The 16,788-nt window shown below is 38.0% G+C and overlaps 1 protein-coding gene across 1 annotated transcript in view; it reads left to right on the top strand.

Moving 5' to 3' along the window:
- Positions 1-16,788, top strand: part of LCORL (ligand dependent nuclear receptor corepressor like) — an 87,519-nt gene extending 70,731 nt beyond the window's left edge. The window contains exon 8 of the mRNA XM_059817901.1: positions 16,763-16,788. Coding sequence (XP_059673884.1) covers positions 16,763-16,776 — 14 coding nt within the window. The 3' untranslated portion in view covers positions 16,777-16,788. The remainder of the gene's footprint in view (positions 1-16,762) is intronic.

Raw genomic sequence — 16,788 nt, 5'->3', positions numbered from 1 at the left:
AGTTCTGCAATAGGAATTAAATTACTGCAGAGGTATTAATTTGTGGAAACAATACTGTATTAGCTAATCTGATTATATTGCTCGAAGAATAAAAAAAAACTATTCAAAACATCAGAGCGAAATCTTATTTCCCCTTTGTATTCTATATTGTAGAAAACTATCCCTGATAATAAACTGAAAAGTTAATTTAAGTTGTAATATAAACAAAATTATGGCTCTTGTATACTTTATTTCTTTTGTGCTTTATGTGATATATAAAATTCTTCATATTAAGCTCATTCAGTGTAACCCTGCTTTTCTGAAGTATAGCATTTTTTATCTTTAGACTATTATTTTGTATTTTAATTCACTGATTTGGGGCCAAACTCAACATAAAAAACTTGGTTTTAAGAAGTTCAAACCTTGACACAAGGTTGCTGTAAAAAAGCCAGAACTAGAAAAGGATAGGGTAACATCTATCTGTTTCTTTTTTGCAAATGAAGAAAGAGCTCTCTCATACTTTTATTTCATAATTTTGACTGTAGTTGAGAAAATTTTGCATTTGAATTATATTTATCTTTAAACTTTTTCTTGCTATGGCTATGTAAGACCTATTACTGTGATATGATTTCATGTTAGTTTTAATTGGGACTCAATTTTATTTACCTGATAACTTTCCTCCTTTAGTTTTGGATCTTTAGGAAATCTGATAACTATTTTTATATTTTACATTATTTCATTTGCAATTTTTGTTATTTTCCCTTTTACTCATAGTTTCTCATATCAGTTGTTGTCTTTAGAAAGGATACGACAGAAACTTCATTGATAAAGGAAATGTTAACAACCAAAGAATTTTCTCCACACTTGTAACCCCAAATCTTTTTTAGGGGTACTGTTGCAGTATCAGGGGATTGTCTGATATAGAAAAGGATGTCTTGTTTTTGCATGTTGATTCAACATTGTGTACTGTCTGCACTAGCCAAGGAAATCATATAAACATTTTTAGTCTAGAGTATAGCTACTGGCTGAAAAGAAGGAACATGATTTCTAGCTGTGCATGCATGTGTTTTCAAACATCTGGAAGTTTAATGCACATGAAAACATCATTATTCGTTCATATGTTGTTTGGACTGCATTTTTGTTGATGTGGTATCATAAATTACATCATAGTTCTGTTGTCAGGCTTATAATATACTTATATCCACATTTATGGTCAATACTTAAAATTTTTCTTCAAGTTTTACTGGTGCCTTACCGAATATTCTTGAGAGAGAGAGGTGTTGTGATGCTGTTGTATTGTGAAGCATTGTGGTAGGTAGGCAGAATGTTGTTATCAAATTTTTATGTATATTTAATTTTTGTTAGAATGTGCAAGTGGGAATAAAGCAATTGAATTCTTACAGCTCAAGGTAGTATCAAGGAACCAGAACTAGCCATGTACTCATTGTAGCAACAGAAGAGAGTTAATCACTTTTTCATATTGCCTGGTTTATTCAAGATAAGGTGGATGGTAGATACATTGGTCCATATGCTGTTTGTTGCTACTTGACTTCTGAACTGTTGCTTCAACGATGCATTTGACGTGTTGAGGGGCAGTTTCCGTTTACTGTAAATCTATGTTCTGACCCTTTTAATTTCTTCAGCAACACTGAAACATTATTACTTTCTGTGGTGGCAAAGAAAATGACGTAAGCACGTTTTTAGGAAAGCATTTATGTTTTCTTTCCATGAGAGTGGTTCGGTGTGTTTCCTTATAACACTGAAGACCACATTCACGTGCTTTGTACTTGGCCAAACTAGATCCAAAAAGGCTTCAAGAGAGCCAAGCTAAAATAAGGGAAACTATTATCCAGCAATAAAATGGAACACTATAAAAGACTCCATTTTAGGAACTTACACTGTACTGAATATTTTAAAAATCTGCTTCAGAAGGTGTGGATTCATAACTGTAATTGCCAGACAAGAAGTTACTTTTTCACAGACAGATGTAAAACAAAGTAAGAAAATTAGTAGAAACTGTACAACAATATTGAAATGAATCACTATTCTCAGTAAGTGGGCCATTTTTAATGCAGAAGTATAAAAGCAGAAGGGTAGACTTGATATATAGTTGACTATACTTGTATAATAAATCCTGACTCATTTAATGAACTTAATGGTCTGTGCCTCATTCTCCTTAATGCAACAACAGCAGCTTTAATACTCCATCTTGTTGTACACTCTGGAATTCCACTTGCCAAATGCAATTATATAGTCTTTCTGTCCCTTGCCTTTTTGTCCCATCATGTGATCTAGTGTGAGGTGTATAAATTTTGGGTGCTGTTTTGTTTTAAACTGGTTATTTACATATTGCCTTAGGGTATGCTGTTCCTCATGTTCTTTTGAGGGTTTTGAGCTAAGGATTTTTACTTTTGCTTATTTGAATAGTAGACTTCTTTCAAATAAGTTAACTCTGAAGTCTTTCATTTCCTTTACCTGCAAGAAAATTTCTGTAGTTTAGTGTCATGATCATTAAGCCTTTGTGTAGGATTTATATACCCAGTTTTATACATGGGAGGGGGGGTGTCGTAATTTTATTCAGTATTGTTTTGTTACCTCTTTTTAATTTTATCTTCTCAGAAACTGAGAAACTCATAGTCGTGCTTTCCTATTTGTCCTCAGTCCTGAGGAAATGGTTACATTTTTCAGCTTTCTTTAGGGAACTGGTAATACTATATAAATATAGACAGGTTTCTGTCTTACTGCTTAAGCCTTTCTCTAGAAGAGAAAATAGTAGTTTTCCCAGGCCTGCCTAGTGCTTTTGAAAATATGACAAGTACATATCCTTTTTAAAATCCTCTCTTCTGTTAAGAGTTTACATCCTTAAAGCGGAGCTTTGGTTGGTGTTAGATAGAAAAGGATAGAGGTCAATTAACACAGCCTGTGATGATGTAACTTGGAAAGAAAGTCAAAGACCGTCACAAAGCAGGTTAATTATACTGGGACAATTCCACATTTTGGTGTTGAGCTCTGGGAAAATATTCCTGTTCAAGAAAGATGCTTTAATGCATAGAGGCACGTGTATTGTGCCTTAGTTTGCATTTCTCTATCATCTATATGCTAAAGCTAGTGGTGGGTTTTTTTGTTTCACCAAATTTTTCTAAAGTCTCTTATACTAGAATCTTCAGTTAGTTACATTCAAAAAGTGCAGATTCTGGTTCCAGAATCGAGGGGAAGATTTAAAATGGTGTGAGATGACTGGGCTGTTGTTTGCATGTATTCTTGGGTAGATTTTCTGTCCCTAATTCTTCTTTCAATCAAAAGATAGTTGTAGTCTGTCCTTTGATAATTCGACACCTTCTTCAGATTTTCAAGCCAAATATAATGCTGCATTTATTCACTGTTTATCCTTTTGCTAGCAGTGTCCTTTCATTTTGCTATAGTTACACAGTTGTGCCTTAAAGATACTGTTTAAAGAAGATTTGAGATCAATAGAAATGTTTTCATTATTTTAAAGTATTTCAGGAGAAAGTCTCAACATTTGTTTGGAGGGCTTTACGGAGTGGTGCTAAATCTTATGAACTTATCTGAAATTTTGTTTCAAATGTAGGTAAACATTTGGTAGCTGTTAGAAATTATTTTTCATATTTTATGTTCCTTCTTCCTTGTATTCATTTGGCAAATGGGTATTAATTTCATACAAATAAGATTTTTGCCATATTTTAAGGACAGCATTTTCTTATCATAAGGCTGTTTTTCTCTCGTGTTTCCTATGGTCAACATGAAAAAGAAAGACTCTCTGCCATTTAAAATGGCCTTGAATCTTGAATGTTCCCTAGCATACTGAGTGTTTCTGAAAGCTGTTGACAGCCTTCAGGTTCTAATTAAGTCAGATATTTTTACAGTAATCAACAACTAATTAGATGAATGTATCTGACTAGAAATTGTTTTATATGGGAAGCCCAAGATTTTAAGAGCAGCATTTTGCATTCACATGCGCACACCACTACAACATCACAGCTTGACCGTTTCGCCCTTAGTGGTAATTGAGGTAGAGTCATGCTTTGTGGTTTCAACGTAATATAAAACATGATGGTGTTCTTGGGTGTGTAATCTAGCAAAGAGAGTTTATGGAGTCCTCATTTACAAAGTTTACTTCCTAGTTATTTAAAAGGTATTATTAGATATTTTCAAATAAATTGGAAGAAAATGTTTGAAAACCCAAGTTATGTTTTTTAACAAATACAAGATTATAATATAGAAAGGTGTGATTTATAGACCTGTACCTATATATGTATTTGTGTAGGGATGTGTGCTACCTATGAACTGAGAACATTTCTAATGTATCATTTTAAGACAAAATCTCTTCTTTGAAATACTGCAAATAGAACCTAAATTGAGGTCCCAATTTAGAAGGTAATTGGAGTTTTTTAATTACTTTGTTGTTCGCAAGGATTTTTTTAATAGTGCCTTATAAAAAAACTAGAAAAGAAAATAGAAATTATTGTACTGCTAGTCAAATAAAATATTGAAGTTATTGTAACTGAGCAATAATTAAAATGTACTCCACGCATTTTTATCAGTTTCCTAACCAGGTTATGACTCAAAATAAGGTTTGATTGGTTGCAGTGTACCTTGACAAAATAATGCTGTTCTTGAGACACATCTCTCTCCATCTTCTCCTTTCAATGTGTAAGGTATCATCTTGAATTACTTGAGTTTTCATATCTCCTCCATCTGTTATTTCTTTTTCCTCCTTATTGGATTGCAAGCTTTCAGCTGACTGACTTGTTTTCTCATCTAAATGCTCACTTTATTATATTTTTTTCTCAACGTGTGATTTTTGTCAACATTATTTTTTATATTACTCACTTTAATAAGTCAGACTAGCTATGTTTTCCCTGCAGCTTTCTAGCTTTTTTCCTCTCTCACAGAAGCATAGAAAGTGTGCACACATTTTCAGGGAGGCTGATGAGCCCAAACGGGATGTCTAACCACTTCTCATAACAGCTTAGCTCCCATAATGACAATTACACGGTTGTCACTGGCTATCTCTTCCAATGTCAGCTATCCCACTGCTTTTTATATATCGTGATACTTACTTGTATTTTTACAGCAATATAGCATTGACTTGTGCTTCATATGTGATCTACTATAGCTGCCTACGCTTTTGTTAAAGAACCGTCTAACCTGCATTGGTACTTTGCCATGGTCCCTGCTGAACTGTTGTTTATTTCATGCCATTGCTTTTATTAATTTATTTTATTCAGACCCATGTCTGAACCATTGTTCAGACCATTCAGACCATTCCCGTCTGGATGTTCCACATTCATCTGCATCCTCTCTTCATACTTTGCTCTCCTTTAGTGCCAAACTTTAACTGATTCTCAGATCACGCATCAGCTTTCTTTTTTTCCTAGCTGTATGTTTGTGAGTGCCAAAGCATACTCTCAGGAGCACTGCAGAATGAGTGCAGACCAATTTCATTCCCTGTTTTGTTTTTTACTGCATATTTGTCATTGTGTACTTCTGTTGGTCCCTACTATCTCTTACACCTGATAAGAGATTTATAGTATCATATGAGCAAAATGTCAGTCAGTCTTTGTCATAGATTTCTTCAAACCCAAGTATGGAAAATCTTTTCTAGATAGTCATGCCTACTTTTTAGTCCACTTTTTCTTATTGAAGACCAGGTAACTTCTTTTTTTTCCTACATTGTAAAGTTACATGTCTTTTCCAAAATCAGGATGTATAAATAGACTTTGTCTTTCTAGCTCCAGGCTTTTGGGCCAACAGCTCTGGACACTTTGTAATTCTAGAAAAGTTACTGTTTCTGCTCCCATTCTCATGGCAAATGGCACATTCTGTTCTTGTGGAACAGGTTGAGCAATTTATATTTCTCTTTCCATTTTTTCATAACTGAGGGAAGGGGACCTTTTTCTGATGCTGATTTCTCTCATGTTCTAGACATCAGTAAAGGCTGCTTAGATTATTCTTCAGTGTTCTTTGGAGTACAAATAGTGGTATTTGTTGCTCTATTAAGAGGATGTAACTCTTTAGTGAGAAGCTTCATGCTTTATGGAGACCTAGGTTTTATTTCTGTATTCTTTTGTTTGCTTTTGTCAATCTGACAGATTTTACTGTCTGATTTGTTCTTTCAACAGCAGAAACTCACCTGACTTATGTCTGCATTCAGCTTTATCAGTTCCTTACCACAAATTAAATATAGACAGGAGTTTCACAAACTTTTATTTCAATGGCTGTGCCAGCTCACCTGCTCTCTATGCTCTACTTACTGCCTGTGGTGGGTTGACTGCCCACCAAAGCAGCTCTATCACTCCCCTTCCTCAGCTGGACAGGGGAGAGAAAATAAAACGAAAGGCTCCTGGGTCGAGGTAAGGAGAGGGAGATCACTCACCAGTTACCATCACGGGCAAAACAGACTCAACTTGGGGAAATTAGTTTATCACCAATCAAAATCAGAGTAGGATAATGAGAAATAAAACCAAATCTTAAAAACAGCTTCTCTCCACCCCTCCCTTCTTCCCAGGCTCAACTTCACTCCTGATTTTCTCTACCTCCTCCCCCCGAGCGGTACAGGGCGATGGGGAATGGGGGTTGTGGTCAGTTCATCACGTTTTTCCTCTTGCTCCTTTCTCCTCACACTCCTCCCCTGCTCCAGTGTGGGGTCCTTCCCATGGGAGACAGTCCTCCACGAACTTCTTCAACATGGGTCCTTCCCACGGGCTACAGTTCTTCACAAACTGCTCCAGCATGGGTCCTTTCCACGGGGTACAGTCCTTCAGGAACAGACTGCTCCACTGTGGGTCCCCCATGGGGTCACAAGTCTTGCCAGCAAACCTGCTCCAGCGTGGGCTCCTTGCTCCATGGGTCCACAGGTCCTGCCAAGAGCTTGCTCCAGCATGGGCTTCCCACGGGGTCACAGCCTTCTTCGTGCATCCACCTGCTCCAGCGTGGGTTCCTCCACAGGCTGCAGGTGGATATCCACCTCCATGGGCTGCAGGGGCACAGCCTGCCTCACCATGGTCTTCACCACCGGCTGCAGGGGAATCTCTGATACGGTGCCTGGAGCACCTCCTCCCCCTTCTTCTTCACTGACCTTGGTGTCTGCAGAGCTGTTTCTCTCACATGTTCTCACTCCTTTCTTCTCCGGCTGCCATTGCACAGTTGATTTTCCCTTTTCTTTAATACGTTATCCCAGAGGCACTACCACTGTTGCTGATGGGCTCGGCCTTGGCCAGCGGCAGGTCCATCTTGGAGCCGGCTGGCATCGGCTCTGTCGGACACAGGAGAAGCTTCTAGCAGCTTCTCACAGAAGCCACCCCTGTAGCTCCCCTGCTACCAAAACCTGGCCACGCAAACCCAATACACTGCCACGTGCTCCTTTCTGTCTCCACTTTTTGGCATACATAAAAGGAACCTGTGTTTCTGTCTTTTATCATGGTTTATCTGTAAGTGGGGCAGGTATATTAACTTGGCTGTAGCTCTTCAGTGATGATCGACTTTAGACCTACTTTTCTTACTGTATGTGTACCACTAGAAATGGCCTTAATTTATCATTAGCTTAGGACTTAAAATCCTTTCAAAAGCATAAGCCTATGCATTTCTACTTGGTTTTGAATGTTTTTTATCAGTTGTCAGGCCATTAGTGAGTAATGTGACTACATTCATGTTTTCCCAAGCAGGTCTTACGTAGGTATTCTTATTACAGAATCACAGAATCACTAAGGTTCGTCAAGTCCAACCATCAACCCAACACCACCATGCCCACTAAACCATGTCCCGCAATGCCACGTCCACAACGTTCCTTGAACACCTCCAGTGATGGTGACTCCACCACCTCCCTGGGCAGACTGTTCCAATGCTTCACCACTCTCTCAGTAAAGAAATTTTTTCCTAATATCCAGCCTGAACCTCCCCTGCCGCAACTTGAGGCCATTTCCTCTTGTCCTGTCATTCGTCACTTGGGAGAAGAGACCAACACCCACCTCTCTGCAACCCACTTTCAGGTAATTGTAGAGAGCGATAAGGTCTCCCCTCAGCCTCCTCTTCTTCAGACTGAACAGTCTGAAGTTCCCTCAGCCGCTCCTCATAAGACTTGTGTTCCAGACCCCTCACCAGCTTCGTCGCCCTTCTCTGGATATGCTCCAGCACCTCAATGTCCTTCTTGTAGTGAGGGGCCCAAAACTGAACACAGTGTTCGAGGTGCGGCCTCACCAGCACCAAATACAGGGGCACAATCACCTCCCTACTCCTGCTGGCCACACTGTTTCTGATACAGGCCAGGATGCCGTTGGCCTTCTTGGCCACCTGGGCACACTGCTGGCTCATATTCAGCTGGCTGTCAACCAGCACCCCCAGGTCCTTTTCTTTGTTTTCACTTTGCAGCTCAGGGTAGAATATTTCTAAATCGCCATCCTGCTAGGAACTAGAATAGTAAGACTTTCACATTTCATATTAAAATACATGCATACATAAAAATTAAAAGATGCTTAGGGAAATCAGTCTTTTCAGATGGATCTGGTCACAGGTTCCTATTATCTAAGGTGCAGATTTCACAAATATGCAGAGATTATACTTGATATTTTATTGACACAGGCTTGCCCTCAAAGTTGTCTATTTCAAACTAGCAAAATCTTGATTATTTGAGTCAAATAATGGATTATTTTCCCGTACATGACATGGAAGCCTAGCTGAAAAATTCCTGTCTAGAAGCTGTAAGAATGCCATATGATTGATATTCTTCTTAATCCAAAAAAATAGTCTTATTCTCACTTAGATGGTGCTCTTTTGTCTATGATGTGTCATGTTTTTCATTTGGAATAGAGGCTAAATTTTGGAGGGGGGGGAAAAAAAGTGCTTCAAGTTAGGTTTCAGTGCTTTTATTGGGGCTCTTTTAGCATACCTTTCAAATCATTCAGTAACAGTAATTTATTTTTTAAATTTAAGAACTTTATTTATAATGCAAGTAAAAATTTAAGAGCAATACTTAAGGTATCCATTCTTTAAATTGTGGTGGTTGTTGTTACCTGTCTTTCTAGTTTAAAGTTCTAGAGATGTGTGTTTGAAGAAGTGCTTTTGTATCTCATATTTGTTGCTGAGACATTTCATATTTATCAGTTTACTACTTACAGCTGTTTTTAAATTATATTTAAGTAGTAGAAATCTCAGAAAAGGAAATGACTTATTTGCAAATTATTGTTTGACCTTCCTTAATTCAGAAGTCTGGTGGGTTATAAACCACCCAGGGACTGTCTCATCATATTTCTGAGATGATCTCCCTCCATAACATAATTGCATTTGAAATGTCAAAAAACTATTATGAAGTAAAGATTTGAGATTAATCCAGCTCCAATGACAAGATTTACGTAGCTGCATTCTGTTTCCTCTGAGAACAGCCTGAACCAGCATGCGTAGTTCTGAGCCTGCAAGCCTTAGCCTTATTGTACCTCGTTCAAAACCATTTTTAATTATGATTAAGTAGAATAAAAATAGCAAAAACTTTTTTCTGTTATAGTATGTTTCTAAGGCAAATGCGACAGTACTTATATGCACAAAAGGTGTTTAGGGTTTTTTTAATTTATGTGCATGCTAATAACTTCTAATAATGCATAGAAATTAGGTAGTTTTCTTTCATGGAACTGATGGTCAGAGGCAGACTTGTTTCACAGCAGTGCCTAGATTCTAAGAATTAATTATGTTCCTCATAAAATTAATGACGCTTCCTTTCAACTGTTAGATTCTTAGCTGGGTTTTGTGTCCAAGATCTTTGAAGACAGTATGCTATGAAGGATTTGAGATCATAGGACTATTTTTTCTTTAACAGGTTTAATACTATCATCACTAGTAAATTATGCCCTAAAATTTTATCGCTTCTTCAAGCCCATTTCAGCGACAGGTTACAGTAATATTTTGCTTCCTTGTTCTTTAAGAACCCTGTGCCTTCTGTGGATTGCCAAATAATCTGTATTACCACAAAACATAGTGATTCTTGTCAAAAAGATCACAGTTCTAAATAACTTTCTAAGTCAGGCTGCTTTAAATAACTGTAACTTAAAAAGGGGGCAGGAATGTTGCCTATATTTAAACTCGTCAAAATACATTCAAATCTGTACTGTATTTTGGGGCGGCATCGGGACTGAGCTCTGTACTTCCATGGCTGCGTTAAGTCTGATTAATTTCTTTCTTTTTTTTTTTTTAAATACTTGTTTAAATACTTGTTCCCGATTTCTGCGGTGACATTGCAATTTAAACCTTTTATGTATATTGCCTATGATCTGTTATGTTTAAGGGAGTGAGAACATTTTCTATAGCTGGCTGGTTTTGGGGAGGAAGTCATGTTATTTCTATGACTGCACTCTGAAACCATTGTCATCTATTCCACTGGCCAAACTTACCTGAAAAATGCATACAGTATGCTGTTTGGTTTTACTATTGTGCTGCTTTCTTTGAAGATCAGTTAGGGATGTAAAAGGTGCAACAAACATCCACTGCTATATAATTTTGTCCCTGTGCAAATTAAACTTAAAGCTTGAACAATCTGTGGCTATTTCAACATATAGCTTCAGGAAATAGCTACCAGTAAGTAATCCTCTTTCACTGATGTGCCACAAGTGCTCAGCACATTCTTACTAGCCTCTTTTAGTTATCTTTCTCATATATTTCATACATATTTCATTCCTATTTCCTTTCTTCTTCCCACCCTTTTTTTTTGCTCAAACCAAGAAAACATTTCTGAGTTAGTGTGAAGACCAAAAGAAACTTTTCCACCATAATTTCAGTCTGGGACTACAGCTGGTTCTGACTTCTCACCCTGTCTTTTTGTCTCCGTTCTGTTCACCTCCTGTCTTGGTCCTGTCTTGTGTACTGTTTTATTTGTCTTAGTACTCCAGGTGTGTTAAACCCAGCTCTTGTATCTAATTTTTAAAAGACTCCCTGGATATTGCTTATCTCTCCCCAGCTTGCTTTGATCTAGTTGAGTATGCCATCTATTTCCTGGGCATTTCTTTCTCTCTTTCAGATTCCCAAATGGGATTTCATCCACTCAGCTGAAAAATATTATTTCTTATTACAATGAGAATCCATTTGATAAATGGAAATGAGACATTAAAAAATTCTTTGTAGTTTTTTTGTTGTTGCATTTTGGCATTGTGGAAAGAGGAGATTAAATTTTAGAGACAATAAATCTAACTGTGCATGCTTGGTTTACTTTAATTTCAATGTATGTTGCATTATCAAATCAATCTGTGTTGGAAAGCATGGTGAGGCTGCTATAGTCATTGTAGATTTTAACCTAACATATTCCACTATTTTCTTTTCTGGGAAATGTTTGAGTATTTTGTACAGAGACAATTTTTCTATGCTGCTAAAGTTTTACTATTTCTACTCAGTATTTTTGAAACCTTTCTGTAAAAGCCTCAAATCAGTGCTCTGTATCACAAATGCTCTTACGCTTTCCAAGCCATCAATTTGCACATCATTGATGGCAGTGTTTAATAAGTTCAGTTTGCAGAATTTTTGTCAGACAGGAGAGTAAAAAAGCAGTTTGACGTAGCTTTCAGCTGGTTGGGAAGGAGACATTTTTATCTACGAAATGAGTGTTGCAAAAGATTTAGAGAAACATAACCCTACAGTGATACTTTCATAGTAGTTTTAAAGCATACAATGCACAACATTTGATGGTAATCTCTTCTTTGATAGGAAATGCTGAGGAGATAAGAAACATTTATCTACATTCCTACTTTTTCTGCATGGCCTTGACATGTTGTAGACACAGATTAACTCAGCAAATGTATGGGCTTCAGTAGCCAGATATTTTTAACTTTGTCATTTTCATACAACAGGTGTCAAATTCCTGTTTTTCCTGAAGAATGCAGTTCCAAACTGCACAGAAAATAAGAAGCTCAAAGAATATTACTTTCTTTTTGTGCTTGGCAGCCTATCAACTTATACAGTGTTGCTCTCATGTCCTCCTATTAAAAATCAGTATTTCTGTTATCATAACAATGATTTGGTTAAAACTAAAGAAAGAAACACAAAATTTCACAAAGAAATACTTGTATTCAAGCAGTTTTAACTGGAAGTGTGGAAAAGAGCAGGGTTTTCTTCAGCTCTTAAGAGCATGGAAAGGCCCCTTGTTGCTTTAGTAGAAGGTTGAATTCAAAGACCTTTCTATTTAATTCCTTTTGCTTTAATGATAGGAGGACGTTTTTGTGGAGAGAGATGATCCTTTTAGGTCCTAGCAGGCCTGGAGACTTAACCACACAGAGGTTGTCTGCTTAGCCAGGAGAGACTAGATAGGACTTCAGAGTCTATTGGCATTATTCTGAGTTGGCTGCTATGATTTGTTAGAATAACATAGGCAATTGCCTCATTTTCAAATACTGTTGAAAGACAGTAAATTCAGAGATGATTCAGTCATGGGGATTTGGGAACTGAGAGTTGCAACACGTGAAAAAAAAAATCCTGGTGTCGTCACTGACAGTTTTCAAGACCCAGTGGTTTTGTGTGCAGCAGCATCCAAAGAAAGCCAAGAGCACATGAGGGTATCCTCGGCTTGCATTAACAGACAGTGTGTCCTGTCACTGTACATGACCTTAGTGTGTCCACTTCCTCCATGCAGTACCCAGCCTCTCCTGCCTCTCCACTAGTTCACATACGCTCACTCACAGAGAAGAGATAAAAATCTTTGTAAGACTGAATGTACTCCTTATACAGAGCAGTGATGTAGCACATACTAAAGGACTGCAGAAACACACAACTTAGCTCCCTGGGTTTTCTTAAATTGCTATTGTTTCAGATCAAAAAGGTATAGTCTCGTTTCCATATACTTTTTTTTAAATTTTTACTTTCTAAGAAATGACAAGAATAATCAGGATCAGTTATTGTACACTCTGAAATATTAAATCTTTTAAATTAAGCAGTAAATGTGTTACCAGCATAGCAAGAGTAGTTAGAGGACAAAGGCTGTAGAGGGTAGTATAATTAAAGATGAAGAAAAGCATCTGAATTTTCAAGAAATATCCCTAGTTTATCATACAAAGAATTTTAAAAAAATAAAGACTGTTTCCTTCTTTTTCACTGGACTTTTAGCACTGTTGGCCTGTCTTCGAATCCACTAGTGAAAGCAGAACTATTGAATATGCCATGGCTGGAATTCATGTTCCATATTACAGAAGCAACTGTAGCTGACTTCCAGTCAATCCCAAGTGAATACAAACAAAACAGATCATAATTGCTGGAATAGTAAACAGATGGCTTCAGAATTGGAAATTCTAACCTTTTTAGGGGCCATTATGTAAGATCAGTAAATGCCTGTTGTCTGAGAAGTTAAATGGACCTCCATCCTCTTACTGGTGCAAGCGCTGGTAGTGGAGAACTCCAGGAGGGTGCAGAGTAGAGATACTCTACAAGCTCTACCAAAATAGGCTTCATGGCATCTGGAAGCATCAGGCTGTAACCTGCAGTTCTTCCTGACAGGAAGGTTGCTGTATGAAATCACAGAATCACTAAGGTTGGAAAAGACCTGTAAGATCATCAAGTCCAACCATCAACCCAACACCACCATGCCCACTAAACCATGTCCTGCAATGCCTCGTCCACACGTTCCTTGAACACCTCCAGGGATGGTGACTCAGGGCAGTCAGTGGTGTCTCACCACTCTCTCAGTAAAGAAATTTTTCCTAATATCCAGTCTAAACCTCCCCTGGGGCAACTTGAGGCCATCTCTCTCTTGCTAGGCGTGCTTAATGCACAGTGCACCTTTTGTAAGCGGAACAGAATAAAATTTAGAGTAGAATCTATTGATGGATCTGACTGGAGAAATTGAACTGCTTCTATTTAATTTTATGCCTTAATTATATTCTCTGATTTAAAAATATTAATTAAATACACCATTTTTGTACCTTCTTACATCAACAGCCAGAAAATACAGGTAAAAGAATGAAAAGCGAGATGAAAGACTAGGTTCTTCTTGGTTAATATATATCTTAATGCAGATCTCTAACCGTATTATTTTCCACTTTATCAAGGATAAAATTTCCTAAAATACTTGAGCTTTTTATGTTGATGTTACCCATACTGGGGAACTGAAATAACATTAATTTAACATTTTTCTATTCCTGTTTTTATGCATTCTCTTAAAATGCTAATGACTCTCAAGTTCCCTAGTGTTACTCAGTCCTGCCTTTTACACTTTGTACAGAAACCTGTACAGAAACTAAAAGATGAAGAGTAGGACAGTCCCTCAGAGAGTCAACTATGTGGGAAGTGCTGTTTGGTAGTATTCTAGCACTCTGCATTTTCATTTGCAGTCCAAGCAAATGGGAAGGAATCACTGTCATAATTACACCAAGTCCTAGTATACACTCTTACTGCTAGCAGTGCTGTTTGGAAAACGAGCCATACTGACTTAGTACAATTCCTAGTTTATATACAGCAGTAACATGCCAAATCATTTGAGAAGCCTTGAACCTTTAGCTTTTTCTGTCTGGCACTTGCGCAGCTTTAAACGAGGTTTACGTATCTAATGCTTTAAAGATAGTAGAAATGCTGTTCTTTAAAGCACTTTGTAGGTATGTACTACTTCATAGTTTGCAATTTCTTGATTCCCAAGGCATTTATGTTCCTTTCAGGTAACAACCACCACCACCAAAAAACCACACCCAACACCACCCCCCCCCCAAAAAAAAAAAACAAAAAAAACCCAAACCCAAAACACTAAAACAAACCAACATTCCAGCCCTATCTCTTCATTTAGCTGTTGATTATTTCTGTTAAGATTTTAAGTTTTGCTATGTGTCCACACCTGGAAAGCACATAATCAGTAGGGGTGAGGAAAGCTGCAAGACTTCAGAAGTCAGCCCAAGCACCATCTCATAGATACACTTAATCCTGTGGTCATTAGAAAAGGCTTTGACTTTCCTCACAGCAAGTGAGGGCAAAGGTTCAAGTCTGAAGAGATTGTAAATTCAAGAAAGTAACGTTGCTGACTAAAGTCTTCTCTGTCACCCACGCTTGCACTCTCTGTTTCCTACGGGAAGAAAAAGATCAGAGCAACAAGAGTGCATGCAAACCACAAACGAATGAAGGAAAAGGGTACAAGGCAAAAACAAGACAAAAGGTAGAGGCAGAAGAATAAGACACAAGCAAATGCAGGTCATGGGAGCAGTACCCCAGTTACAGAGGGCTAGGAGCTAGTGTTAGTAAATTAGAAATGCCATGCCTGTTTCACCACCACGTCAGAAAGGCACACAGCTTTCTAGAGAGCTTGCATAAAAATGTAAAAGAATGCAAATTGTGTTTCAGCTGACCTGTGAAAAATAACAATGACTTGTCACTTTAGCTGTTACACAAGCTGCCTTTCCCTCTTGCCATGGCATAGGAAAAAATTTAATCAAATTCAGTCAATAGTATTTGAGTAACACAAGCTAATGTTTTAGGTTATAGTCTTACAGTTACTGAATGTCCTCAGCTAGACTTTTCACCCATGTGAATGCTATACTTGAGCAGATGCAATCCTTGATAATTTGCACCTAAGTCCTGTGGTGGACCTGGTTTCCTGAAATGCAGCAAGTAAGAGCCATTAAGAGATATTCTGGCTGCTTAAACACGCAAGTAAGAGCCATTAAGAGATATTCTGGCTGCTTAAACACACCTTTGTCAGGAGAAGCCATGTGCGGGTAGTTTATAGCATGATCATTACCTCCTACCCTTAATTACAATACATAGAACTTCAGTATATCAGTAATTAGAAATATTTCCAACTTTGTATCATTCTTGCAATTCTTGAAATCTTTGAAAAGGATGGTGAGAAACAATGAATTGCACATAGGGCACAGATCACTGCAGGAGGTAGGCAGTAAAAAAAAAAATTAAAAAAAATAGTAGGGATGGAGAGGTTTGAAATTAGGATTTCCAAACTCTACCTTCTTGTCTTCTAAGTGTGCACAATTAGAGTGCTTTATATATAAAGGAAGAAATTTTTTACGATGAAGGTGTTGGGACACTGGAACAGGTTGCCCAGAGAGATGGTAGATGCCCCATCCCTGGAAACATTCAAGGTCAGGCTGGATGGGGCTCTGAGCAACCTGACCTGGTTGAAGATGTCCCTGCCCATTGCAGGGGGGTTGGACTAGATGACCTTTAAAGGCCCCTTCCAACCCAAACCATTCTATGATTTTATTCTATGATTCTGTACAGCAACAATGAGAATATGACTTAATCCACACTTATGTCCTAGTCCGCTTAGTGATCCCCACAAAGGGCTGGGTTTCTTTCCCTTCTTGTATTACTTATTTTCCTAGATTTGAAATAAGAACTGTCTATGTATTAGTCCTATCACGGCTGTACTAAATTAACAATGTGAGCAAAAAAACCCAACCCCAAATTCTTGCCCAGTTCCTGCTCTATGTTTTTACAGTAGTCAGCTGGACACTATTTAAGAAAGGCCAGCCTGCAGAACACACCTCTTCCTTTGCGAAGCAATAGCGCCAGCAGGAGACTGACCTAGGACCACCTCTGCAAATTAACAGGACCTCAGCCATTTCAACGCAAACAAGCCCCATTACTTTTACAACATGCAGAGTGCAGCATAGTCAGGTTCTGATCTCGGTGTTTCTGGAACATAGTGCAGTAAAACAACAAAAAATCCCCAAGAGTATACGCAATCTGCCACCACCTCATCTTGCCTCTTACCGGTTTGCTTGTTTGCAGGGGAAGAGGAAAGTGTACTAAACTCTTTCTCATTTTTTTCCCTCTCCCACCCCCACTTCTTTTCTCACAGCACGCTACAAGTGAAAGTCTCGGAGC

The sequence above is a fragment of the Gavia stellata genome, chromosome 5 (assembly GCF_030936135.1).
Source record: "Gavia stellata isolate bGavSte3 chromosome 5, bGavSte3.hap2, whole genome shotgun sequence".
NCBI classification, from domain to species: Eukaryota; Metazoa; Chordata; class Aves; order Gaviiformes; family Gaviidae; genus Gavia; species Gavia stellata.
This window is presented reverse-complemented; position numbering and strand designations above follow the sequence as displayed.